Below are 27,855 nucleotides of genomic sequence, written 5' to 3' on the forward strand. Positions count from 1 at the left end.
TCTTTGTACTGAGAAAGACTTTGACAAGAAGTTTGTGTGGCTATTTAGGTATGGTTTCTTATTTAGGGGACTTCGTCTTAAGGTGAGGTACTGTGAATTGATTACATGTTATTTGGAGCTGTTGTTTTTTTTTTTTTGTGGGAGGCCAACAAAGTACCTACTAGTGTGTATCTGGCAAGACAAAGTTGCAATTTAGTCATTTAACTTTAGCGGTAGAATTGATACAGTGAGATAGCTTTTAAGCTCACATACCACGAACTCCAAGCACTGAAGGAGACGGGTCACGTAAAGCCTTATCTTACAGGTTTGCCCATTGCTTCCACTATCAGCTTCAGTGAACCTGTTCCATGCTGCCTATGGAGTGGTGGGAGGCTGGATGCAACACTGCTGGAACATATCCTACTGAAAATGTGGGGCTGTGGTGTTGTTCATACTTTCCTCCTCCACTCCCTAATAGTAGCTCATAGGTATTCAAATTCTGAAAAACAAAATATGCAGAAGTACATTCTTTAGAACTGCTTTGAAGTATGAAGAATGGAAAACAAAGGCTAAGCAATTAAGGAGAAAGAAGGCACCAGGAAAGGTGACATCCTTCTTACACAGGGTCTCATAGCTTAATTTGGTTAGCTCTTCTTGGGAACTTCCTTATTGCCTGTCTGAGTTGCTGCAATATACCAAAACAGCTGGAAGAGTGACAATTTCTCAGCTTTAGTTCAACTGCTGCTATTAAGTTGTCTGCCTTATTTACTTGTTAAGCTTGTGTATAGTTGTCCTTCATTTGCAGTATTAAGACTCTGTATTGTGGGAATTTCTCAAAAATATGTATTGCATTCTTAAGAATTATTTAAAAATGGGAATCCGAATGTTGTAAATATTTTTCTAAGCAAATAAATAAGCCAGTCAAGCTCCACGTCTAACTAGTAATTATGCCTATCTGTGCTTATCTTGAAACAGTAAACTGTGCAGATGGCAGCTGCATTATCTGGTCTATCCTACACAGCTCAGATGGAGTTCCCATTAAATTTTTATTCTAAAAAAGTTGCAGTAGGTAGAAAAGGATACGCCTGTCTGTGCTATAAGGCCAGAGGCAATGAAGTAGTTTCTCGTTTCTCTCGTGTTTGTCAGTGTTGTTCCAAAAAGGGTGTTGGAGGGGTGGAAGGCAGGAGAGCTGCTGTTCTGCCACCAGGTTAGCTCTGATGTCACTGCTTCCCTGGCACTTGGATTGTCATTATCTAAGGGCTTTCTACTGCAAAGCAGTAACTTTGGATATGTGTTCTGGCTGTCACAAGCACTCTTTTACTAATGCTATTCACTTTGGGGAGTGGGGGATCCACACCCGTGGGACCAGAAGTTGTGTAGAAACAACTTTAGAATTTCTTGTTAAATATGTGATCTTCAGTGGTTTAATACTGTTGGTTAGCAGGGCACTTTCTATCTATTTTTTACCCTTTAAAATATCCAGAATGTTCTCAGATTTCCACAGAAGTCTTCTGTAGCATAACCTGCCTTTGACCACCTGTGCCATTGTTGAGCTCTGGCTGTACTGCAGTGTACTTTAACACTTAACTGTACATACCCTGTAATAAAAACCTCCAAGGCTCTGCTGTTCTATAACCTCTCTCAGACTGGCTTTCTCAGGGATAAGCTTTATGGGTGCAGCTGTAGGCAATGCTACAGCAACAGGGTCATGCTAGGTAAGCGACAGTGATGGGGACACCCAGCACAAAGGCTGCAAAAGCTGCCTGAACTTGGACACTGCCTGATTACAGTAGTGAATAAACTTAGTGTGTGAGTTAAGGTAGAGTTTTAGCAGTTTAGAAATAAGTACTTTCCACAGAAGTTCAAAATGCTCTAAGTATGGCACACTGCTCTTAGGCCAATCTTAATCTGCTTATTTTAGTTAAAAAAACAGCCCTTAAGCATAAGTAGATGAAATTAATAGTATCTACTTGAGCTTCTCATATGATGGAAATTACAGAAAACAAAACCCATGAACAGTAACTGCTCTAAAGCCACCAGTGGGGTGTTCCTTACCTCACTGCTGTGAAGCTTAAGTGACAAACGTAGAACAGAAGCAGCTCAGTTATCATTTCTTGAGCAACAGGCTGCATCTTGACAACCATCCTAAAAAATGTGATGCAAGTAGAAAAGTACAGCAAGAGGCAGTTTGCCATCTACCTCAAACATCTGCAAATGTTTTACCTTTCCTTCCTCTGTAAGCCTTTGGGCTCTAAAAGGAGCAAAGATCATTTCCATTTCTTCCTGGGCAAATACAAGGCAGAGTACAGCAGGATGCCACAGCTGACCTTCAAGATAAAATTTTATTTTTAAAAAAGTTACACAAAATAGAGGTTTTACATTGTTGCCAAGTGTGATAACTGCAGCTGGATGCCTTGCACATGGTGCACTTACCTTTGCACACAGTAAGGCAAAACTCCATCACCCAAAACCCACATCAATAAGACATCCAGTAGTTGTTTCACATCTATTTCAAGTGTAAGTACTTTTTCAGACAGTTCATTTTACAGACACCAGTTGAGAACAGTTGCTATGTCATACAATGTTTAAAGACAGTGATTTTGTATCCCCCCCTCCCTGCCCTGATGTGCCCATGAACATCACTACCCTTGTTGTAAAGGAAGGCGGCAAGGGCTGTTGTAATGCTCAGACTGATGCCTGAGCATCTAGGTATTTAACAGAACCTGGGATGTTTGTAAACAAATTTAATTTATTGGCATCACTTACTTACAAAATAAAATATTAGACCATGATTTTCCATCATGTCTGTGTCAGTATATGGTTTTATTTTATTATAAGGAAAGAGAAGGAGAAGCAAAATACATTAGAAATCCCAGATTAATCAAACTGCAGACAGGGTCCCGTGTTGTCTTCCTAGTTGCTCACTGCACCCAGGCGGCCATGCAAACATATGTGTGAGTGTGCTGTGATGTCAGTGACTGTCTGCAATGCCACATGCCCCAAAGTAGGTCAGCTCCTGCCCCACACTCCTGAGGCCACAGCATTACTGTCTGTGCCGCCCACCGCAGGTTTCCTCTTTCATCCAGGAGAGCATCTGAAGCACAGAAACCGCCACAGCTGCCGTCAAGACTGCACAGTCCCTTTAAGATACCACATTCCACCATAGCTCACACAGCAGTCCTGGGGAGAAAGGGAGAGCCCATCAGTGCCTGCAGCACCGCCCCGCATTTCCAAACCGCAGGGATTACACACTATGGGGTGAGCCCCACTGGAACCATGATTTGGCTTTGCAACCTTAAATGTGATCGGAACGTCCCTCCTGCGTGCCAATGAGAGCCAGAGCAGCAGGTTATCTCTGCCCTGAAGCTTAACACAGCAGACAAAGGGGAAAGGCTGAGAGCACAGGGAGGATACACAAAGGGAAGGTTTCTGGGAGGAGGAGATGGGAAGAATGGTGAAGCAGGTTAGGACAGGAAAAGAGGTGAGAACCAAAGGAACTACGGGGTAACTGCAGCCTGAAGACGTGAACAGACAAAAGGGAGCAGAGGAAGCATGCAGGCAGCCCCAAGCTGGAGCTTTTCAGCAACGTTCTGTGGCAAGGAAGGGTCAAACCTCAGAACTGTACTCAGGTATTCTGACCGTGTCTGCTACACTCACAGCTGCAAGCTTCACAGCAAAGGAGTTCAGTTTGTGGTTCCTTATTTCTATTCAATGAACACCAAGCCTCATGAATTCTAAGCCTAACAACTCCTTTTGCTGCAACCTTCCCACTTACGTAATTCAACAGGAGCTTAAGCACTGCTACAGAACTGATGCTGTGGAACTAAAAAGATAAAAAAAGTACCAATAACTGTAACTTCTTCTTAATTCTTGGAACTTACTGCCCTACAAAGAAATTAAGTGCAGAGGCTCAAAAGAGAGTTTTCATTCTGGATCTGCAGATGCAAAAATATATTCCCTGTCAGTCTGCTCTTTTCTGTACAGGACAGGAACACACGCAGATGGGGAAATAAGAGTCAATAAATGCTATTTCGTTCAAAGTGGAATCAAATCTCTTATGATTTAAAGAAACCAGTTAATCCTCCTACTTCATTAAATCATACTTTCAACATTTACTTCAGAAACGTGCTTCTGTGACAAATACATTCAAGACAAAGTCTGACACAACACAAGGCTGACTGTGCAGTGACTTAGATTTTACAAAAGTAGGACCTGGTTTGCCCGGAACAACGATTCTTTGCTCCCCAGAAATAATTCATTTATTAAACATCAACAACAATGTGCAAATGAATGCCAGTACATTATCTAGACATCCCCAGAGAGCTGCGATTTGAGCCTGACAAACCTCCCAGCTCAGGCAAGACAAACCAAACACTGCATAGCAGGCAGAAACATCTCAGCTTATTTTAATACTAAGCCCAGGTTCATTCAAGCAAGACCAGTTTGCTTACTGTCACTGCAACAGATGTGTAATTTTTCAAGTAGGTTATTACTCTGCTTACAGATCCCAGAGTAATAAAGTACTTAAGCACTTGTCTCATTGAAGTGGGTGATGGTGAGCAAAGGCCCAGCAACAGTGACTGCAGTGCTACATGAGCTGGCAGCTTTCTCCTTTGTCAATCACAACCTGCTTGGTTGCTACTTCATACCTTAAACTTGCTTAGAAAGTAAATGGTTCATGTTCAAAGACAGAGATGAAAGGATTCAAACATTCACTATGGGACGTGCTAAATAAGACTCTATGCTTGTTTCAGTTGCGGTTTTGCTCACTACACTGCTTTAAGTTCTACTATAGAATATAATGCATTTCCTTCTGAACGTGTGGCACCTGTTCTTCAGCACGAAACAACAGCAGGCAGCTCAGCAAACTCAGAATGCTCCCACTGCCTTAATAAACTCCATATTATTTAAAAATAACTCTGAAGTGTGACATTTACTGTGCTCTACTCCCTTCTGATCCAAGATGAAGAACAAAGATTTGCTGCAATAACACCAAATAATAGGGGAATCAAAATCACTGCTTTTTGGAGAGAAACAAGGTAGAATGAGACGAGGATGACTTTAAAGAAAACAGGCTGAAAAACAAGCCCTGCCTGTTTTCCCACAGCAACTGTTCTATGATCACGATCACTTGTCAACTCAAGGCAATAAATGGTCCTTCAGTTAAACCAGAATGTTAAAAATTGAACCAAAACCCCAATTGAGCAGAAACTTACCTTTAGCACTCTATCCACCTCCTGCTTGTTGAGGTCTTGACTCAGCTGATTCTGAATGACATTTCTGCGCACTCGATAGTTTTTCGAAAAAATTTCAAGCAAAACTTGGCGATGCTTTAGAATAAAATCATTAATACAAAAACAATTACTTTTAGCTTGCTATAAAAAAATCTATACGTGCATTAGTCTGTTCAAAACATTCACTGAGCTGCATTAGAGTATTCTTGCTTCATAACCCTGAAACTGTCCCCTTTCAACCTGCTCTCATGAGGTGTCCTCCCATTATCTTGCAGCTTGCAGGGATCTCTCCATACCTCATGAGCACATCTGCCCCATCCTGTGACCCCAGGCACCTCCACAGGGACAAACCATACTAAAGAAGGGGCTGTCACATATTTCTCTCACATTTCCCAGGCAGCTCAGGTGGTCTGCTTCAGCCAGGAGCTCGGATGCTGCTTATTCTCTAGAACAATGCTCGAGACTTTCCTATAAACATTTATTTAGGTCACGGGCACAGCACTTACATTGCCCATCTACATTCTCTAGGCTGCCTTTCCTTCCACTTCACTTACAGTGATACAAATAAAACTCAGGAGATGTTCACATATGCTGTAATCATTTCCTGTGCTAAATATAAACAGACACACCAAGTCCCATCATCATATAACCACTGGTTAACACTGCACTACCACTGCATTACCATTAGCAAAAAAAGAAGAATGATTTGACTGGATCGCACCCTAAGAACTGCATGGCAGAATCTTTTCTCTTCATACAATTGATAGTATTTACACCCCACTGAGTTAGTTACCAATGTCTCACTTTCTGTTCACACCACCTAGTCCTGATGTGGTGGCAGCCATCCTACGCTCTGAGAGCTTTCTCTCAGCCTGAAGCTGGCTGGTGCTGAAACCTGGAATTTTCCTTAGGGAACAGTGAAAAATGGCTGTACTGCTTCCAGAAACAAAGTGAAGCAAGGCCAAATCCTCACTAAGAATGTATTTGGGACTGTCACTTATTTTTGTCTTTACCTGATCATAAATGTCACCGGCTTCCCAAAGTGCATAAACCTTTAGCTCATCTGGTGAAGCAGCAGTCTGTGGAGGAAACTGAGAACAAGAGCCTGTTAAAAATAACTATCTATTTAATGAGTTCTACTTAATGACTCTATGATATGGTATCCCCTGACACCTATTATTGAATCAAAATGTTGTGGCCACTTAATGAGAAGCGCTTCTCTCCCACCCCATGCTCAGGGAGGTGACTATGCAACAGCCCCTGTGCAGGCAGAGAAACACAAACCCCACCAAACCCGCTCTTCTGGGTGATGCTACAGCACTCAGACCCTGAGCGAGGGGTAAATATTGCCTGGGGAATAGGACCAGTTCTCTGGCAGCCTGATGCACACATGGCATGCCCAACAGCATTTAGTGATGCCTCTGGTCACACTGGAGTGATGGCAAGCAGCGCCATGGGCACAGCACCAACCACGTCAGAGCTGTACGAGGGGATCCTGTGACACTCTGTGGGGACTTGGAGGAAGGGAGGACAACCACCAAGTGCCACGATAATCTCAGGGTGTGGACTGTGGACAGTATGTCACGGCACGATGTATGGACTGTTCCTGCCAGCAGCTTGTGTCTCCAGACTTCCCAAAGCAGAATTCAATTAAGCATGAAGAGGACTGCAGGCTTTTCTGGAGATTCTGAAGTCTCCACTGGCAAGTTTTAGATATTTGGATTCTAATCGAATTTGCTTTGCTAAATCCAAGGCAGCATGACTGACCAGCACTGTGCTGCTGCTGTGCGTGTGATCCCTGGAGCAGCCCACGGGACTCCTGGAGAATGAACACTGATGGAGAGCAAACCAAACACCAGCACATTTCAGGCTCCCAAACTGAAGTGGTTTTTGCTCCTACCAAGATCCATGCTAGAGGAAAACCATTTGTATTTTCTGAGACAGAGACCTTGTGCCTCTGCGTGCAGGAAGGAATGTAACTGTTCCAAACTCCTACAAAAATAAAATGATGTCCATTTGCCTTAATGCTTTCCCCTGGAGCAATGACTAGCAAGTAATGCTGGATACTTCCCGCTCCTGATGTGTGCCTTCCTGTCAGTCACCAACCATTCATTCCGTGCTAACCACTGACCTGCCAACCTCAATCAATCCCCACACAAAGCCAACAGGCCTGTCTGATTGCTGCAGTTCCTCACTGCAGTACACCCCCCCACCTTTTTTCCCAGCCTTCTGCACTACACGGAAGGACTGCACTGCAAAGGGAGAGCTCAGCCCTTTCTTTCAGGGGCTGCCTCTGATCTTGTGGCAAAGGGAAGCGCTGTGTCGAGCAGGAGCTGCCTGCTGGAATCAGCAGCTCCAGTTCCACTTTGGTACAAACTCCTGATATATATCAGGGCTGTGCACCTGCTTTAGAGCCAGGATTCAGATTTGTTGGGCTAGCGACACCCAATATGCTCCTCTTCTCATGAGGACATGCTACACACAGGAACACTTTCCTGTGCTTTCATTCAGCACAGATAACACCATAGCATCAGCCTCCCTCCTGACAAGTTGCAGCAGGACAGGCAACAGAGGGCTGCAGGAGCAGAGCTCCGGTTTGCTTGGGGCAGACCTGAGCACTTGCTGCTGCCTCGGCCACATGCTGAGCACAGCTGCACTGCTGGCTTCCAGAGAAGGAACTGCTTCCGAACCAGCACAGTGTTATTTGGGAGAGCACACAGAGCCTCCCTGCATTCGCATCACCCTGCAAGCTGCCAGGCACCCTGCTCACTGCTGTCACTGCTACAAAGCACAAGCAAAGCACAGCACCCTGCAGGCAGCCCCTGTCCACAGCTGAAGCACCTTCTGAGGCCCCATGAGCACCATTTATCTGCTACCCCAGATGCAGCTGTTCGGCTTTATAAATCCTACTCTCCACCAGTAAGGTTTCCACTGCTGTTTTCAGCAACACATTTTCTGTAACAGGGCAACGTGAAAGCCAAGAGTGTCTTCACCCCCCATAGAACATCACTTTAATTACCTCAGATCATTGATTTTTATCACCAAAGCAGTTTCAATTACAGAAAACTAATGAGTAACTACGAAATCTCAGGCAAAACATCCCTCCAGGCTTCCAAGGAGCTCAGGCAGCCTCACTGGGTTCAAATAAAATCGTCCAGGAAAACAATGAGAGAAAGCAAAGTATACGAGCTCACAAAAAAGGCACAGCTGGCCCACAGCATGATGCAGAGGCCTGGGAGCTGACTTACACTTCTGACAGGCTTATGCAGGCTGTTGCAGAAGATATCAAATTCTGCAGGAAGTTCTAGATCAGCAGAACTCAAACATACAGCAGACTCCAGCAAACAAGTCCCAGACTCAGTTAATACAACAGCATTGACTTCAGCTGTTTACCACCAGCATGGCAAGTGCGTATCCTATACCACATACAATAAGAGTCTTTCCAGCACTAAGAAGCAACTCCAGGTAAGCATTGCCCAGGCACCTGGAAGCTGTCAGGAAAGAAAGCAAAAAGCACAAAAAGCAGTGGCCTCCTGTGTGGCATCTCACATCTGTCACTCAGCTCCAGGTGCCACAGGACGTACTTTGCACACCACTGAACATGGTACTTATGCCTTCCTGAAGCCCAGCTAAGGCGTGAGGGCTGCTGTACCTCCTGTGCTCCAGGCTCTCCCCAGCCTGCCTGCTCTCTGCTCTCCCAAGCAGCTCACATGTTTCTTTGCCTCTCTCCCTAACAACACCTGACTCCCAAACTCCTGCTGGTTGCAAACCAATCAGCACTACCAGATGTCCTGTGAAATTATTTTCCTTTCAGGCTACTTTCCATGACGTCAAAATCCCTTTTCTTTCCTAAGCAATCTGCTGGCTCTGACTCACACATTCACACATACAATTTCTATAAAGACAAGTGAAGACATCTGTGATCAGCCCAGCAGGAGTGACCCACAGAACTCTGCAGATATGGTTTGCTGCTTCCCAGAGAGCTCTGCTGGGTGTGCCCCACTAGTTCCAGGCAGCAGCCATCATCTTTATCCCAGCAGCATTCCTGCAAAAAGCTGTACACTGCAAAGCAAGCTGATGGGACTCCCCCAGGGTAAGTCACTGAAACAGGAGCGAGCAGGCACAATGAGTCCCTGCAGCCCAACAGCCCAGAGGTGGAAAAGGAGCCCCAAGGACAACTATGAGCACACCGTAAGGGCAGAAAGCAGAGCACAGGGCCAGCCAGAAGCAGGAAGGCAGACAAGCCTTCAGCAGCTTCAACAGAACACAAGTGTTCCTCCAGTCCAGCCCAAGGTGCAAACATTTCGCAGCTCTGATATTTAACTGCCCCCCTACCTCCCACCCAGACTGTGCCAAAAGGAAATAAATACTTACAGGCACCAAAATCTGTTTGCAGCCAATGTCTAACACCATGTCCTGTAACATTTTGTCTGAAATGCCACTGAACAATATGTGTCCTGGAGGCAGACTGGCTAAATGAAGGTTAAACAACCGTTTAAGCTCACTCAAGGTGAGCACAAATTGTTTCCTAAACGTTGAGGACACAAATGCCTTCAGTTCTTGGGCTACCCGATCGCTGCAGCCTCCAGGCAAGTGGCCATTTAAGGAGTCTGTGGAGTCCTCCTCCATGTGGAGGCCGTTGACAATGCCGTTGTTCAGGCCTTCATACACTGAGGTGTCCATGGGCTCCTCGTCACTCACAGGCTCCTCTTTAATGTGGATATTAGAAACATCTATCTTGGATGAAGTGTCACTTGATTTCAGTTCTGCTTTTTGCTTCTGGAACTCCTTCTCTAGCTGCCCATAGTTCTGCTTGACTTTCGCTTTTGCCATGTTGACTCTTTGCTCCCCAGAAACCAGCAATGGATGGCCTGATAAGAAATGAAACGTAGCATAAAATCCCACCATAAACAAGACTACAGTTTTGCAGAATGTTGCTTGAATTGCTCACAGTGAAATAAAGCCAGGAAACAACACTACTACTTAAGGAATAAGCCTGGCTTACTGATTAGATTTTGCTTCCCTCCCCGCTACTATAAGTTAAAAAAATAAAAATAAAAATAAAAAAAAGGAATAAAACAATTAAGCATGTTGATAATTGTAAGCCAGAAGGTCTTCCGGTCAAGGAACCTGAAGCAAAGACACTGCATTTCTCCAACAGCTCGGGTTGTGCATGAGGTGCACAGTATGGAAATCTGGAACTCTTCTAAGTATTATTACTCAGTGCTGGGTAGAAAGGAGCAGAAGGGAATCCTTTCCCATGCAATCCTGCACCTCAACCCAAAGGCAAAAGGGGAGTGTGTGCTGGCTAAACAGAAATTCAGCCTCAATCCCGTAGGAAGGAAGGCTGCATTTAAGGCAAAAGCCCACACAGCACTCATGCTGTTACCTTCTTTATTATTAGGCCCACTAATTCTCTCTGAATAACCCAACACCTAATCCTTCCAAGCAGATCAAACACACGGTATTGAAATGGAATTATATGCACATTTGTCAGTTCTGCTCATTCTCCTTGCTGGCTCCAGAGTCTGGCAGTGAGCCAAATGCCTAGCTAAAGCTCTCTGGAATCTCAGGTTTTCACAACCTTTTAGATTACACAACAGCTACTTTAATATTCTTCCTGACATCTGTGATGGAGACGAATGGCAAAGAGACAACTTTACACCTCCTTGCAGCCCCCCAGCAAATACATTCCTCCTTAATTGTTTAGCTCTCAACCACACCACAGAGCCCCCCAGCAAATCAGAGGAAATAAAAAATCCAACCCTGTTTTATTTGGAACTGAAAAGGGAATGACTCAACCACATGCATGTCAGCCTGAGAACCAAGAGGTAAGAATCATTCATGCTCTGTCCCTGTCCTCAACTCAGCATCTGCTTACAGCACCATGCCTTAAAATGAGGAAGTTGTTAACATATCCAGATGATTTTACTCTATCAAATAGAGTCTCCAGTGCCAAGGAGTCCTTCCATGCTCTGCCACAGTAAGCATGTGTCACCACTAACATCACTGATGTTAGTAAAGACCAAGTTATCTCAAATAATGCAGAAGAAATTACAAGACAGGGATAATATCAGACACAAGTCACTCAAAAATAGAGAGAAACAACAAAATATCACCCAGAAATACAGAGATACATGTGTTTCAAGGTAATCCACACAATTTCATTTACCTGATTGTGACTCTTGCTTCTTTGGTGTCAAGTGTTCCTTTACGAGATTATAGACTTTTTCTAATCTGAAATACAAAGGAAATCATACCAGTACTGTTTCTGTTGTTATGCTTGCCTGCAGCCACACCACCTTTAACTTTCAGCCAGAACATTTAATTTCCACAAAGCTGTCCTCAGGAAGCCAAAGAAAAGGAGTGACTTGAATGATGCATGAACACAATCCCCATACAACCACACCCCCTGAGAGGAGTAAACCTTACAGGCAATATGGATCAAATATAGATCTGTCAGTATTCACAGAAACTTCACACTAGATCATTCTTCACTTTTAGCTTATTCCCCAAAATAAAGCAAGTCATTTACTTGGCCTGAATGCCCATCCACAGCATACGTTGCCTCTGAACTATATCTGGATGCTTCTTAACAAAGTCTTCATCATAAGGGAGCATGAACTCCCAACCTTTGTTTATTCTTGCCACAGACATGTGCTCTAGGAAGTCTTTCACATCTTCAGGGCAAAGCTAAAAGAAAAAGGAAAAATGATATGGATGTCAATCCACACAGGGCATCTGCAGCCACAAAGCAGGGCACACTGCTCCCCACGACAGGACAAGCAAGACTGATTTGGTGTACATGGGGCACTCCCACAAACACACGCCTAAGCCAGTCAGAGATATTTATCCTTTGCAACACCAGTGCTTTCACACAATGTTGAAGGCAGAGCACTTCAGAGAGCAGTGATTAATCAGCTGAGAGTCAAATAGCTCATGACATGTTTTGTAAAGAAAAGGGAGTTTACTAACTGAGATGAAAAGACTATTGCACAGAGAAGCATGTCCTACAACTTTCATCTTAGTTTAGAGCTCCAAGTCAGACATGCTGCACCTACAGGTGCACGGCTTTTAAACAGCACTGGATCTTAAATTCCAACAATAGCCAGTCTGTACATCAACCCATTTGTGCTCTATCATTTTATTTTCTTTTAAACAAACAATTTTTTTCCTTCTGACAGAATATTCAGGTGCCCGAGTTGTTTTAAAGCTTTTATTCAATACTGGTGGCTTTGCAATGCTATCAGAAGTGTTGTGCTTCTGTAACGCACTCTGCAAAAGCGGAGTATCAGTGTGGACTGCATGAGTTCTCATCTGCTTTGGTGCTTTGTAAGCCTGATTCAAAGGATGTTCAGCTTTCCACCAAAACAGAAGAGGGGAAAAAGATGCATTCCAGTGGCTCAGCTGCAAGGACAGTCGTGTCCTGTGGAACTGTAACTGTGGGAGCTGCTCGAAATAATTCTGTAAAGAGTATCTATACCTGTTCCAAAGTGAAGATGTGCCTTGGTTAGCAACACTGCAAGTCAGCAGTAATGCAGACACTGTGAACCTGAAAGAAAAGGCTTGCAGCAGCACCTGTTACTGACCTGCAGACAATGCCCACAGTTAGCACCAACCTCTGTGTTAGGAAGAAGTCACTCACTTTTGTAACTGCCGCCACTTCCTTTCGTACAACCCAGCGGTCCTGTGTGAACTTCCACATCTAGGAAGGAAACAAAAGAGAACACCTTGTTAACCATAGTTAGGAGCTGCCTTACCGAAGTCACTGAAATAACACTTCTCAATGATGTTACCAGAAAAATGGGAACTTGACTCCTTTCAAGGATGTGGAAACCAGAGATACTCACACAAACAGCAGGAAAGCACTTTCTGACTCACTCCTTGCTCAAATGGCCATGTGCAGTATCAGAATCTTTGAGAGTTCATGGTCTCCCTTGGTGAACCTTTGACTACAAACGCTCTGAAGAATCTCTCAAACCTCATTTAGCTTCCAAAAAAGCCCTACTGTGGTGATGCTGGAACTGCAGGAGTCACACCTCATGCCCAGCTTTAAGCACACTTGTTCACTAACCTGAAGTAACTCTTCTTCCAATTCTTTGGGTGCAGTGCCAGCAGAAGCTGCTGACTGCTGCATTTCTGCAGCTCACAACCTCCTAGAAAGTATCTGCTGCCTTTTCCAATGCACAACACCACAGTCACTTACAGTCATGCAACGATGGCAATTCACTCATGTATTTGTCTCTCGTTAATGGAAAAGCCAGGTGCTCTGCTAAGCAGCTCCCAAGGCCTGGCACACTGCGAGGCAGCTGCTGAGAGCAGGATAATGGGCACATGAGCCTATTGTCTGACTATGACCTTTGATTTCTTCCCATCTCCATTTAAATTGATTACAATCTCCCTTACTATGTGTTCATTAAAAGTGTTGCAAATAATTCAAAAATCTCATTACTGTCAATTTCCTCTTGTGCTTCAATACTTCCATACTTCCTTCTCTCTGACTCAGCTTCTTTCTTCCTACAGACTCAGAAAATCACTACACTTACAACACAAGGCATTTCTGCTTTAAAGGACAAGAAGCTGCTGCCTAAAGGAAACAGATCTGTCACCTCTCCTTGCACACAACTCTGAGACAGCCATTTCTCATTAGGCACTTCATTCTAAACTAGAAACTGAAATTATTATTAAAAAATAGCAGCTTTGAGAAAAGGCAAGAATTACTTACCTCCCTCAAAGTACAGCATAGAACAACTGAACACTGAAGCCGCCACTGGTCTTTTACAGTATTTAAAATAAGAGTAAAATATCTTCCATTATTAAACACTTTATCTTTACATTTCAGTCGCTAAGCATAAGCACTTACTTAAGCAAGCATAATAATTTCTGGTCCCTAGAACTTGACACATGACGTGTCACATAATCTGCTGGGTCCTAAAGCCTACTGTCACCGGGTCACATCTGATTGCAGAGCTCCATATGGCAGTGTCTTGGGCAGACATCAAGACACAGCAACAAGTCAGCTTCAATCACCATCATTTTATCTTATGCTAGTGCTGCCACATCCGTAAGGTCTCTTGCACAGTATGCTCCTATTCAGTGCTACATCTCATGAACAGACTTTGCAAATAAGGGGAACTCTTAGGTCTAACTGGAAAACATGAAAGCAATGCACTCGCTAATTTCTTTTCAATGGGGTAGAAGCCATAAACTGGGTATGAACTTAGGAAGCACTCAGGAACTTAATTCTTTCCGTGGTTAGCAAAAACAAACACGAAACAAAGTTGTTCCTCCCTTCTGTGGTTATGTGCTTGTTTATGAGACCTGTACTCATTACAACTTCCATACGCAGCTACCACTCACAGCAGGTGCTTAGGAACAAAGTCCTTTCACTGATTAGCAGCTCAGGGGAATAAAATCCTTTTTAAAGATCAGCAGTGCATGCTCCGGGAGCAGAAGGCTTAACCACACTGCCCTCCTGAGACCTTGCAGTCCTGAGCCCACGGAAACGTATCTGGAGAAACAAGCACTTCATTATCCAGTCCTGGCTTCGCTGCCAGCCCTGCACCATGCAGGTTATGTGATAGCAGCTCTACAAGTTCTATTACAAAGAGATGAATACCACCTACTGTTAATGACCAGCAATCTGAACTTACCAGACAGCCACAATGTCAGTCCACACAAACACTCCCATGCCAGACTTTTAACACCACCACCAGGGTTACAGAGCAAATAATTTCTCTGGAGCAAACATCTTATTGCAGTAGTGGTGGATATGAAACCAAGTCCAAACAAATGCCATGGCTCTCAGACAAACTTCAACAATATTTTCCTTTAGAAACAACAAACTCTTTTGTACTTACAACAAAGTCTCTCCCTCTACAAAGCACTTCTGCAGGGACTCCACTATGTGGACTGGAAGTGTCTTTAGGGTAGAGCACATCGCTGTTAATTAAAAAGGAAGAAGGATTAGCTACTTGGTTCTCCAAAATACAGCATTGGTGAAAATTAACATAATAAACGTGCTCCCAGCTCTGCAGTTAATTTACACCTTTATCCAAAGCATCGCTTTCATTAAAGGAACTAATATTAATGTAATTACTCCACTTCAATTACATTAGTACAAGAAGTGCTTACACCAGCAAAGCCCAGCCTTGTGACTGGTAGATGTGCGCAACGCAGGTACACGCTCTGCTTTGTTCTTGCAAAGCCTTTCCTTCCTTGCATGAGTGTAAACAAGACCAACATGATCCTAAGAAGTGCTGAGACTAACCTAAGCCTTGAAGGTAGCATTTAGCCAAAATGCTGATCTATAGGAATGAGTTTTCGGTATGCTTTAATTCCTTCTCAGCAATCAAAGATTAAAGAGAACAATGCTATGAGCTTTCATGCTCAAACCAATCAGATCCAGGACTAACACCACCCTGGTGTCCCAGTCTGCTTGCAAGATCAACTAGATGACATTCATTTCTACAGACTCCAAAGCCTTGGGGCAACCCAGGCTAATAATCCTGATCTCCTCAGCCTCCTTACTTAAAGCTCTGATGTGTGCAGACACGGCTCTGTGCACAACTATCCCTAACAGGCTACATCTACAGATGCACACAGAGTCTTCAGACAAACAGCAAATAAACACATACAACATAAAAACCCCCTGAGTGCTATAACACTTTTAATTTGCACCCAGCTGCCTTCTGGAATGACTGGAGGTACAGCAAGGACAGAAGCAGCTCACACAGCTAGCACAGGCCTGTATCACAACAGCTGAAGAATCCTGCTAACAGACAAGCTGGTAACTGGTGCCACACATCTTAGTGCAGAAAACTACTCCACACACTGTAATTCTTTGCATGCAATGCTCCACCCAGCTGAAAAAAAAAAAAAAAAATCACACTGCTCTTCAGACTTACTCCCAGTGAGATGCCTTGTTCTAATAAACAGGAGAGCAACACAGCATCCATTTCATGTGCTACAGTCAGTACACCACAGGTAGTGCCATTTTATGACAGGTAAAGCTAGCTTCTAGAAGGCAGGCAATGCTTTCAGCTGACAAGAGCAGCATCCACTGATAAACAGCAAAGCGACTGCACAAAGGTCTTTCACTGACTGAATTTAGCTAAGAAACACTAACGGTTGGGATGGTTTCATTGTATGCATTTATATTTGACATTAATCTCTGAAAGGATTTAGGAGTGTCCCCACACAAAAGAACACGAGTGAAGACAACAAATATCTGACAGCTCAAATGCAAATACAGATTACATCACAGCTCCACCACAATTCTAGTTGGGCTGGGTACAACTGTGCTGGCATCTGCCATCATCTGTTTGAATTTTTATTATCCTATTGCAGAACAAAACACAGAATGTTGAATGATTATCTCACAGCACTGCAATTGAGAACAAAGATACACAGTGAAGATGACTACATAAAATCCATTGTTCTAATTCTCTTCTTACAGCAGAAAACCACATCTCAGCAACAAAGACGAGGCATACCTACCTCTTCACCACCCAGTTTCCCTGGACCAGCATCGCCACCTGCTGTATGCAGCGGAGAACTGCTGTAGAATCTGTCCCAGAGCCCAGCAAACTCATCAGGTTTGCAAATGGCATCACCTTCACTGAAAGGCAAAAGAGGCATTAGATGAAGGGCTTTCTCAGTATGCAAAATAAAAACGGAGTTTCAATTCTAGGATATTGCGATTTATGTTTATGTCAAAACTGGGGAAAATAAAAATTCAAAACCTAAATTTTAGTACCCATAGTCAGAATCTGTTCAAAAAATACACATTCATGTTGCAACAATGTTAATTAGCTTAACTGGCCCTAAATTAATTCATGGATTAAAAAAAAAATCTAATCCTTTGGCAATATTTGGAAACAGAGACAGCTGACAAGACAGCTCCTAAGTTTCTTGGATTTGCTCTCATTAGAGAGTAACTGAAGAGAGAGAATAAAACTTATGTAACACTCAAGAAGCGTATTACTGAAAACTTTCAAGGGAAAAAAATGCCAAAGTGCAGCCTGTTGCATTAACTTTCCATTTTTAAGCCATACTCAGACTTCACACGCCAGGAGATAATGCAGAAATAAATGCATTCTGAAAGTTATCGTCAGATCAGAAAATATTCTAAGAGTGACAGCACTGCAAACACACAGAGCAGCTGTCAGTTCCACCTACTGCTCTTCTCTTTCCCAAGGACCACTCTCAGCCTTCTCAAGCAAATACTCAGCTTTTAACTGCTTCACAGAATCAGAGATCCAGCCACTGTCTGGAAGAGGGACAGAACTGGTCCTGATAGGAAAGATATTTTATCTGAGACAATTAGAAGTCACAAGTAAAGTGCAAATGGATTACAAACCGTTCTTCATCAGGATCTTGATCTGATCAGCAAGGGGTAAAGTTCTCAGCTGGGCCATAGAAAGCACGTTGCTTGGAGCCACTGGTTTGCTACTGCAAATAAACAACAACTTTGTGAGTTTGCAGCTTATGAGAGAGCATCCAGACAACATCAGTGTTGAACATTCTGTACACTTACTTCTCTTCCTCTACGCTTGGAGGCATCAGCATCATTAAATATTCACTACAAGAAAAGAAAACACATTTCATAATGTTTGTCTTGAGATTTCCCAAGTTTAAGTACAGTTATTTTTTTGCTTAAAGCAATCCTACTTATTAGAATCTACAAAACAAACACCAGCTTGAAAAGAGAGTCCCTCCCCTTTCCTTTCTCATCTTCCTCCACAAATTCAGTGCTAGTAAAAGCTACTGACATTCATCCATTCAAAGAAAAAGCATGAAACAGATGGGAGTCAGAATCCTTGCTCTTCTGTACTCTTCTGTGTCCAAACAGAGGAACTGCAGGAGTGCAAACATTAAACGTGGTACTTTGACACAGAGTCAAGTGGGGCCACACGAAGTCCTGCAGTTACACCTGCCAACATAACTGCCAGTGTCTGAGAGGAAAGAATCAAATCCAAAAGACTTCTCATCACACCTGGCACTGCTCCACTGAGATGTTAAATGCTACAAAAAACACACACACACCATTAAGGAGAGAGGCAGTCCACCACCTTCCTATTACTCAGGCCATGGTCTATCGGTTTACAGCACAACGTTATTACTGTCTGCACCACAGAAGATTCCTTTAGAGTTTTCATTTATTTTAATCAGAAGGAGCTTTTGCTTTACTTCTCCTTTGCAATATCTGCAGTCTCAATAAAGCTGGGCTGTGATAACAGACAAGGCTACAATCTCAAGTGAAAGCAACTGAAGTTGAAGACCAGTTTGCCTTTATTTTTTAAACAATTCCACTTCTACCATGGATATCAGTATCAAAGGTATGATTTTAAAAGAACAAATTTGCTTATTACTCTGAAAACAATCCCAAGAAATTACTGTACCTTCCCTAGAAAACCATCAAACCTTTACCTGGGAGATTTTATTAATTCTGTATTCTCAGCAAGGCCGTGACCTTGGCTGAATAAATACTGGCGCTCATGTTCTGAACGGCTGTCCTGGAGATATGGAGAAAAGCACAAATCACTGACACATTCTGAACACAACATTGCAGATAGACTCCTTATTCTGAACTGAGACTGCTCCCTCCTTACTGCACCACGCAAGCATTCCATCTCACTGATGCTGTGCTGTAAGCCTTCTTGAATGATGCAGATATGATGTGGAAACATTTCAGTTGATGTACTTCAAAAATCTCCTGACATGCATGCTGTGTCAGAGAAAGCTGTGTCAGGACACTTAAGTGACTGGCTTCCCTGACTGTTTTACAAAGCTAAGACCTGAGTGACTATTGGACTTAAACACCCCCTGCCTTAAATTTGTCCAATTTTCAATTTTAAAGCTTCTCCAGTGTGGAGATCCCACAGCACTATCTGGTGGCAGAGGCACACAGCACTGTGGAGTCATTTCAAGCCTACAGATCAACTTTTCTTCACTGTCCTCTGATGACTTCCCGATTCCCACATACCCAGATTTAATTTGGCTGAGCCATCAGGTCCCACACTTACCTTCAAGCCATAATAATGGAGATGAACCCAGTGCTCTTCTGCTTGTCTCTTCTGCAGGAATTCATAAGACTGAACACGTCTTTGACGAGCTTGCTCAGTCTCAGGGCGGGAAAACCGTACCTAGAAGTTTCGGCACCATTAAATACAGCTCCAAACACTTGAAACAAAACACCTCCATTACCTATTTGGCAGAATGAGAACAGAAGCTAGGGGTCCTAGCTCAAATTAATCAACCCTTGTTGCCATCTTTACTCTTGTGCAACAACTGCCTTTCCCCTTCCAAGCCCAGGGTCACCAGAACCAGATGAGGTTTCCTGTCCAATTATTTGGGTATGAACTGACATGCTTTCTCGTGAACTGTTGCCTGAACTACCACAAAAAGGAAATCTGGACATACAGTAATTTGCTTAACGTCATCTTCAGCTTCATCCTGGGATGAATCACCACCTGCCAAAAAAAGCCAACAGGATAAAACCACCACTACAATAAAACAACCAGAGCCAACAAGTACCTGCCTGGAGGCTTACTCTGGAAGAAAGCAGAAATAGGAACTACAGCTTGCTAAACTATGCAGCATATGACAGTGCCACACCACTCATATAACAGGAGAAACTGCCCCCATGAATTTGGCACTGCTGCTTTTCAGTGGCTGTGGTGGCACTTCCTATTGCTGCCCCTTGACACCGCCCACTGTCTCCTATTTCTCTGCCAGTCCTCCACACCTTTCCACAAAAATCTTGATGCAACTGCACTGAAGGTATGATCAGAGAAAAGAACTGGCTGAGAAATGGTTTTATAATCAGTTCACTGTTATATTAAACACCTTTGAATAAAATTAGACAGAGAACCTGTATCCTACCTCTCAAAAGGAAACACAACTCATGCAGCACTTACCTTCATTAGCAGCTTCTCTTTCACGGTGTTTTGCATCAGCTTTGTCCAAGTAGGTGAAACTTGGCCTCAGCTGAAGAATTCCGTGCAGTGGAGTCAGGTGAAGTTCACCTGAAAAAGAGAATTGATATTGGTTAAAAGTACTGTTTTCTAATGCACAGAGACAGTACTTGCATCACCTTGCTACCTCTGCAACAGCACAGCTTCCAGAGAACACAAATATTTAATACAGTAAAAAGGGTTTAAGTGATTCACCCAGTGCACAGAACATCAAAGGAGTATGAAAAAATCAAGATCTTCTCCTGCTACCTTCTTGATTAATGCTGGAGCCAGATCCTACAGAGAGCCCCATTTTGGCTCAGATCTGACCTATGTGTCAGGAGACTACTAGTGAAACAGACATCTCTGTAGGCAATCTACAACGATCCTCTCATCAAAACTCTGCAGTGACAGTAGGAAACAAAAGAAGGGCAAGAAGTGTTGAACAGGCAAATAAAACAGCCATGCTGAGGTATAATAATACAGAGATAATAATACAATGCAAGAAAAATAATGTTTTACTGTAAATGTGTGTTTCAGGCCATCGTGGACTGTTAAGATCTTGGAGGCTGTGCCCTGCTATATTATTTAGAACTTTGCTGGAGCTCCTCAAGGACTCCAGGGACATACTCATAAGGAAAGCTTTCGCTTTATTTAGAAAAGCTTCAATTAAATATGAGCCTATGCTAGTGGAAACATAGAACAAACAGCTCTTATTTAACCCAGAAATTCATGTTTCACTGATGTGAGGGGTAACAAAACAAAGTCACCTTTTCTATAAACAGCAGCTGCATAGCGGGAAACATTACTTGCAGCTTGTGAAGAGCAGAAAGTTTGTTTGTCCATCAGCTTCCTGCAAACAGATGAATGCTGTAAGATTATATTCTACAGGCAATGTGGCACATAGATGTTAAAAGGCCTGAAATTACCAATTCCCAAAATAGTCTATCAGCAAACACTTTATATACAAAGGCTAGTTTTGTTGAACATTTTAATCGATAACCTGCATGAGGGCACCCAGTGCACTCCACTAAGTTTGCAGACAACATCAAGTAAGGCAAGACTGTTGATCTGCTTGAGGTCAGGAAGGCTCTGCAGATGGACCTAGATTAGATCAATGGGCCAAGCCCAGTTATATGACATGAACTAAGGGTAAGTGCTGGGTCATTAACAACCCCATGCAGCAGCACAGCCTTGGGGCAGAGTGACTGGAAATCTGTCCAGGAGAGAACCTGAGTGTGCTGTGCTGGTCAGCAGCCAGCTAACGAGGCCAAGAAGGCCAGTGGCACCCTAGTCTGCATCAGAAATACTGCGGCCAGCAGGACTGGAAAGTGATTGATCCTCTGCATGCAGTGCTGGTGAGGCCACACCTTGAGCACTGCAATCAGTTTCAGGCCCTCATTACAGGAAGGATACTGACTTGACTGAGCACGTGCAGAGAAGAGCAATAAAGCTGGGGACTACAGAACAACATTAGGAGAAATGACTGAGGGAATTGGGGTTGTTTAGTCTGGAGAAAAGAAGGCTAAGGAGAGACATCATCACTCTCTACAACTGCCTGAAAGGAGGCTGCAGCGAGGAGGTGTTGGTGCCTTTTCTCAGGTGACAGGTCACAACAAAACAAGTTGTGCCAGGGAGGTTTAGATTGGATATGAGGAAGATTGTTTTCATAGAGAGGGTTGCAAAGCATTGGAACGGGCTGCAGAAGGAAATGGTGGAGCCCTCATTCCTGGAGGTATTTAAGAGATGTGTGGATGGACATGAGCCTAATGCACATACACATACCTCTGCCTACCACAGAAATGAAGGAAAGCAAAAGGACACCTACGAGGAATAGGTACTTGTTTCATCTGTACAAGTGCCATCTACATTGAGAGCAATCTGTTCTCCTTTGCTGCGACAGTAGTTTGGATTCAAAGTGTCAATGGCCATTTCCAGTTCAACCTAAAAAATGCAAAGGAAAGACAAATAATTACAATGGCAGAACTCCAAATGAATCACCAACTGAACTTATAAATTACAGCCATCACCTCACTTTTTTCCCCTCCATGTTATTTGTAAACTGAACTGGTGACCAGTCCCTGGTAGTGATGGTAGATTTATGTCTGCACTGGGCCAAAAAACGTAAATGTTTGCTAATTCTAATTTATAAAATCCTTAACATAACATAATACACACTAACTCCAAACTTCACGTAAGCACTCTCCTCAACTATTTCCCAGAAAAATATCCTGCTATCACAGACCTATTTGTGTTCTTTTTTATTTTTTAACATGAGACATTTTTAAATCAGAGCTACAGGTTTAGAATATGTCTGCAGGTGAGTGTGACCATTCTGGCTTTGGTTCTACTTTCACCACCCCACTGATTCTCAAAGAGGACTGCTGATGGTTCATAGACAGGCCACAGAAGAATCAAGACACACAATGACTCTAAAAGACAAAGCATGCCTTCAAACCTCAACCCTCTTCTAAATATTGTGAAAATCTTTTAAACCAATCTTGTACAGAATGAATAATAGTAGCCAGACTTCCCTGAATGATTCTGTTTTTATGTTGTTTTTTTCCATTGTGACTTTATCTCCTCTCTTAATAAACCATTCTTTTAAGCCCAAGCACAGAGATCTGGTCCCACAAGCTGCACACTTACAACAGCTTAGCAGCACAGTGTAATGATCTGAAGCACAATGCAGACAGCATAAAACAACTTTCAAAGACTGGACTCAAATGATGACCAACCTTTTGCTGCTTTGGTTTTATCTTCGCTGATAAATGTGTAACATCATCGTATGTCATGGAAGCTGGACGAATTGGATACTGGAAAACACATCGACTTCATAAAAATTCTTAATTTAAAGACAACAGAATTCCACAGAAATTAATTAAACCCTGCCTGCCCCTTCACATGTAAAGCCACTTTCCAGATGGTTACAAGATCTCAGTAAACGACTTTTTTAATCTTGTGAGTGGTCAGATCTCAGAGTTTGATTAGAAAGGCTTCCCCTCCGCACTCCATTCCTGTCACTTCACTCTTTTCCATTTCCTGCCTCCAACACATCACTGTGCTATAAGACAAGAAAACCCTACAACATATTAATCCAGTTGAAAAAGGATGTGATAGAAGCCACAAAAACCCATTAACTGATATCACCTCTCCGGAGATTTATTTATCTAGAAGTAAAATACATGTGAGTTTTCACCAGTAGTGTCAGCCTACACGATCTGGTCCACATATGGTCACATTTAGTCACCTGATCCTCTGTTCTGAACTATTTGGGGATGCTGAGACCACAGTGTGGTGCCCAGATGAAGTCTTCCAGCAAGGCAGCAGCCTGCTCAGAGCTGCCGTTTGTCCAGAACATGCAGAGCAACCCATCATGAAGCTGCACATGCTGGGCAGAAGACCTGGACAGGAGGCTATGCCACTGGCTTATAATGAATATCTCATCCATCAGCCTCAAAAGAGCTCCCACTCAGCAGATAGGGAAAGTGAACCACAAAGATAAAGCGATGAGAGAAATTCAGTGAACAGAATGGGAAACAGATCTTCAAATTTCAAGCATATTTCCACCTTTAATCACTCATCAGTTTTATCTCCACAGCATAAGGGGTCTCTTCTGATGACTCACACTGGTTATGAACACTGATGGCATTGTCTTAGACAGGACGGGTCCTAAATAAACATTTGTTCAGTAAAGTTACAAAAATCAACTTGGCCATTGGCAGAAAATGGCCAAGAGACTGCAGGTTTATCCAAACCACAATAAGGATATTGCCTACTAAAATAATTCCCTGAGTGTGGCTGTAGGCAGTGATTTAATGACAAGTCAATGCCATGAACAATCACCCCTCTCTTACAAACAGCTTAATACCAGGTGTTGCAACTGAGACGCATGCAGGTTTGCCTGTTCCCTGTAAGAGGTAAATAAAGTTATTGCTCCTTCAATCAATTTATTTTAAACAAATTTTCACTAAATAAAAGCTAACTGGAATACCTGAAACAGATACAACTTCTCCAGCAGACTTCTGGCCAGGAACACATCGATCTAAAAAGCAACACAAACAACTTGCATCAGTTAACAGCTATGTTGGATGGATCCTCATACCTAAGTACAATCCCTAGAGCTCTAATACTGTCAATTTTTGCTTCTAATTATGAATTGCATATGAGGCTCACTCATGACTCTTGATAAAGGTCTCATCTGTTGATTTTGACTTGTAATATAGCAGCTGGCCTCTTAGGGAAGAAAAAACAGCACAACTATGATGAGGCAGGAGACAGTGCTGCATATTTTTGTCTCTGAAATGAAACAAGAAATTTTTTTGTCTGTGTGGCTGAAGTGTATCTATCATCACAATCTGAAAAGAAGAGGGTGTTCTCTCTTTGGCAGCAAGACTGAAAGTTAACTTCCTCGCTGCTTTTTTGCCATGAAAACTTTCTCAGCTAGACAAAACACACCCAGACACCACACAGGATTTAATACAAGCACTTTGCCACCAACTCCTAAAATCCACAGATGTGTCATGACGATCACACACAGACATTTCCATCTTAGGTACCTTCTGAGACACTTCTGTCAAACCCCACAAGCTTGCCCTTGCTCACACCTCTGGTGCTTGAATTCATACACAAAGTGAATGGGACACCGGGCTACTACTTGGGATGGAACAGATCCTTAAGGAAGTCCAGAACTGGAGTAGAACTGTTTGTTTTTAGCAGAAGGTGTAAACCATTTCAGCTTCATGTATAGCAAGATATGAATTCATCAAAATTATAATGAGAACAACAGAACAGAAGTTGAATAGCACAAAAAAATCTGCACATGGAACCACAGCTGCCACAAAGCACTTTTACCTCTTGTATAATTGGATCATCTTCTTCATTTGCCATGCTAGGATACAAAAAGCTGGCTTATTCCTTGGCACAATCTGAAAGAAAACAGATATGTCTTATGAGTCACTACATCTGTGCCACGTACCACATGGAGCCCAGACTATTTGTTCAAGTACACCGCTTTCTTTTCAGAGGCAATGCACTCAGTGTGTGCTGTGAAGGAGTGCTCGTGTTGGCACAACACGGCCCCTCGCACCTCACCACCTCTACCAGCTGCCACCAACTCCAAAAACAAACAAGAGTCTCGAAGGTAATTAAGTTCCCGCACCTTTAATGAAAGAGAGAGCACTACAGCAGAGCTCTGCAGAGGGAAGGACAGGCCTTCAGAACTTGTGTGCAGCACACGCTTTATACCTGTGTGACTACTGCACCCCAGCAGCAGCTGGTTTGCAGACAGCGTGCCCCAGCTCTGAAAGAACCACAGCACTTGTCACAGTCACTAAGGATGGTGCCATGCAGCTCACCAGCCTTCTTCCCTTCCCAGAGAAATTTCCTTGAAAGTAGAAATGGAGAAAGCTTCTGGTTTAAGAGCCAGGAGAAGCAAAAAGCCTGTGTCAGCCCTGTGCTCAGGACCAGACAGCATTTACACATGCACTGTGCTGACCCTGCCTACAGCCCACGGCTGAGCACAGACCTACTGCTCAAACAGGACGGCAGCTCTAAGACACTCCTCTGTTTCCCTCAGACCCTTCAAAACAATGAGAAAACAGAACTTGCCTCAACAGATCTTACCCTCACCAGTGACTCACACTCCCCTCTTTGATGGGCTTCTTACAGAAAGGAGCCAGTGACAGAGGTCTGTGAGAGGCAGAAGCATCCATGCTACATCCCCAACTGTGCTGACTTTTTTTCAAGTACACAATTCACCTCTTAACCATTCCAGTATATTTCAACACACACATGGTTTTCTCAAATCATCAGCACACAGTTATCCAAGAAGTGTGTCACTGAGCTCGACAACCACTGGGCACTCTGCAGTTCCCAGAAGCACACCCACGGCTGCGCTCTTTTCAAGCAGTGAGATGTGTCAGCTCCAGCTCTGCACAACCCAGGTGCTCAGTACAGTACAGCATGCAGACAGCTTGGCACAAAATGGGGCCTTCACTCAGAACAGAGCAGGCACTGGGAGCGCACTCAGCAGGTGTGCACACGGCAGACCCAGAGGTGGGAGCTGCGGGTCTGAGCCCTTTGTCTTTGCCCTGTGTGGGGATGGGGAATCTGCTCCTGCCTGACAACGCTTTCCCAAACAGAAATTCAGATTTCCTGGGCCAAGGTGAGAAAGAGAAACCTAACCTGAAAGACCTGGTTTCTGGTCCTTCATCCAATGCTGTTCTTTCCATTTTACATGAGATCTTGGGAATCCAGTTCAGTACTTACAGAAAATATCAGATCACGAAGATTAAAATTGTTTTTCACCATTTAAGGATAAAGAATGACTGCAGGTGCTTTCACTGGAGTACCAGAGTGACAGACCTACCACAGGAAGCAGTGTGTGCCAGAACAGTGCACAACATTCATGTGAGGAATCCTCGGATCAGGACAAAGCTTCCACTGAAGACACACAGGCACAATTCTGCATCTGCAGTTTGCATGGATGCATGGCAAATACAAAATGAACCCCACAGGAATAAAAGAATAGAATTAAGCTCTAGGAGGTAGCAAGCACAGCCACAAGAGCACTTGTTTCATGTTTTCTTTTGGCAAGATCGCTTTCTTTATAAAAAGACTTTCCTGTGCACGTCAGCATCAGTGCAAGTTGTCAGTGTGAGTCATTAAACCTAGGATCACAAGAGGGCAGGAGATACAAATCTTCTCAGCACCACCAAGGCTGGGCTGCCGTAACCACCCTCCCACCGCACTGAGAAAAAACACTGTGGCCAAAAAAGCATAAAACCGCCACGGAGTAACCGAACTCTTTTCCTCTCGGGTTGAGTCTCTAGGGCGGCCAGCCCTACGACCCCAACCGCCAACACCGGCACTTCTCACGCAGGACGTGCCCGGGTCCCTGCGGTGCGGGCGGGCAGCCGGCAGCCAGCAGCCCCGCTCCCCGACCCGATGCCCCCCGGCCCGACCCCTCCCAGGCAGCGCCGCGGCATTCTGCAAAACGGAGCTGCAAAAAGCACGCGGGCACCTTCCACACGTCCGCGATGACGGCGGTGCTGACCCAATTCCGCGCCGTGCCCCGCCGGAGCTTTGCACAGTCATCCGGAGGTCCCCGCGCACCGTGAGGCGGCGCCGCCGCAGCTCCCGCCGGTGCTGAGGAGACGAGGCGCCACGCGCGGCCGCCCTTCGATACCTCACACGGGGCACGGGCCGGGCCGTCCGTGAGGGAACTCCGCCCGGCGGGAGCACCGGGGGCTTCCCGTGCCGGGAGAGTCGTGCCAGGCAACCCCGGCCCGACGCCGAGAGGAGCCGAGACGCCGGGCCCGGGCCGGACCCCCGTCCGCTCCCTTAAAGCCCGCCCGGCGGCTCCTGCCGGCGCCCCACGCCCGTTCCCACCGCCCCACGGTGCGGACAGAGCCCCGCAGCCCGGGCCGCGCCCCCTCCGCCCCTTGCCGTACCCCGCTCCCGCACGGCCCCGAAAGCGGCAGTAAGGGCACTGCAGCCGCTCACCTGGCGGAGGCGCCGCGCGGACGGCGGGGCCGCCGGTCCCCGATGGCGGTGCGCGGCGCGGCGGGCGGCGCTCAGGCGGCGGCCATGTTGGTGTCACTGCGGCCGGCACGTGGGGCCGCGGCCCTCCTCCTACCCACAATGCTCTACCGGTATGGAGCGGCGTGGCCGCCAGGGGGCGC

At 44.4% G+C, this 27,855-nt stretch overlaps 1 protein-coding gene across 3 annotated transcripts; it reads right to left on the reverse strand.

The window, feature by feature from the left end:
* Window positions 1-2,302: 2,302 nt before the first annotated feature.
* POLR3E (RNA polymerase III subunit E) lies at window positions 2,303-27,786 on the reverse strand. 3 transcript variants are annotated; one of them, XM_052680501.1, is made up of 21 exons: window positions 27,677-27,786; window positions 25,025-25,098; window positions 24,165-24,215; window positions 22,909-22,986; window positions 21,999-22,114; window positions 20,941-21,023; window positions 20,135-20,242; window positions 19,638-19,687; window positions 19,241-19,360; window positions 18,645-18,730; window positions 17,752-17,796; window positions 17,575-17,666; window positions 16,713-16,833; window positions 15,074-15,155; window positions 12,859-12,918; window positions 11,749-11,906; window positions 11,386-11,450; window positions 9,588-10,084; window positions 6,227-6,304; window positions 5,196-5,309; window positions 2,303-3,159 (listed from the first exon to the last, which is right to left on the reverse strand). In XM_052680501.1, exons 2-21 carry the CDS (start codon window positions 25,058-25,060, stop codon window positions 3,103-3,105), a joined length of 2,097 nt encoding a protein of 698 aa, XP_052536461.1. In that variant the 5' UTR covers window positions 25,061-25,098; window positions 27,677-27,786; the 3' UTR covers window positions 2,303-3,102. The 3 variants fall into 3 exon arrangements, with proteins under 3 accessions (XP_052536461.1, XP_052536462.1, XP_052536463.1); XM_052680502.1 differs by lacking the exon at window positions 27,677-27,786 and adding an exon at window positions 25,418-25,438; XM_052680503.1 differs by lacking the exons at window positions 20,941-21,023; window positions 24,165-24,215; window positions 25,025-25,098; window positions 27,677-27,786.
* Window positions 27,787-27,855: the final 69 nt, after the last annotated feature.

This window comes from Tympanuchus pallidicinctus, unplaced genomic scaffold (assembly GCF_026119805.1).
Source record: "Tympanuchus pallidicinctus isolate F22 unplaced genomic scaffold, pur_lepc_1.0 scaffold18, whole genome shotgun sequence".
NCBI classification, from domain to species: domain Eukaryota; kingdom Metazoa; phylum Chordata; class Aves; order Galliformes; family Phasianidae; genus Tympanuchus; species Tympanuchus pallidicinctus.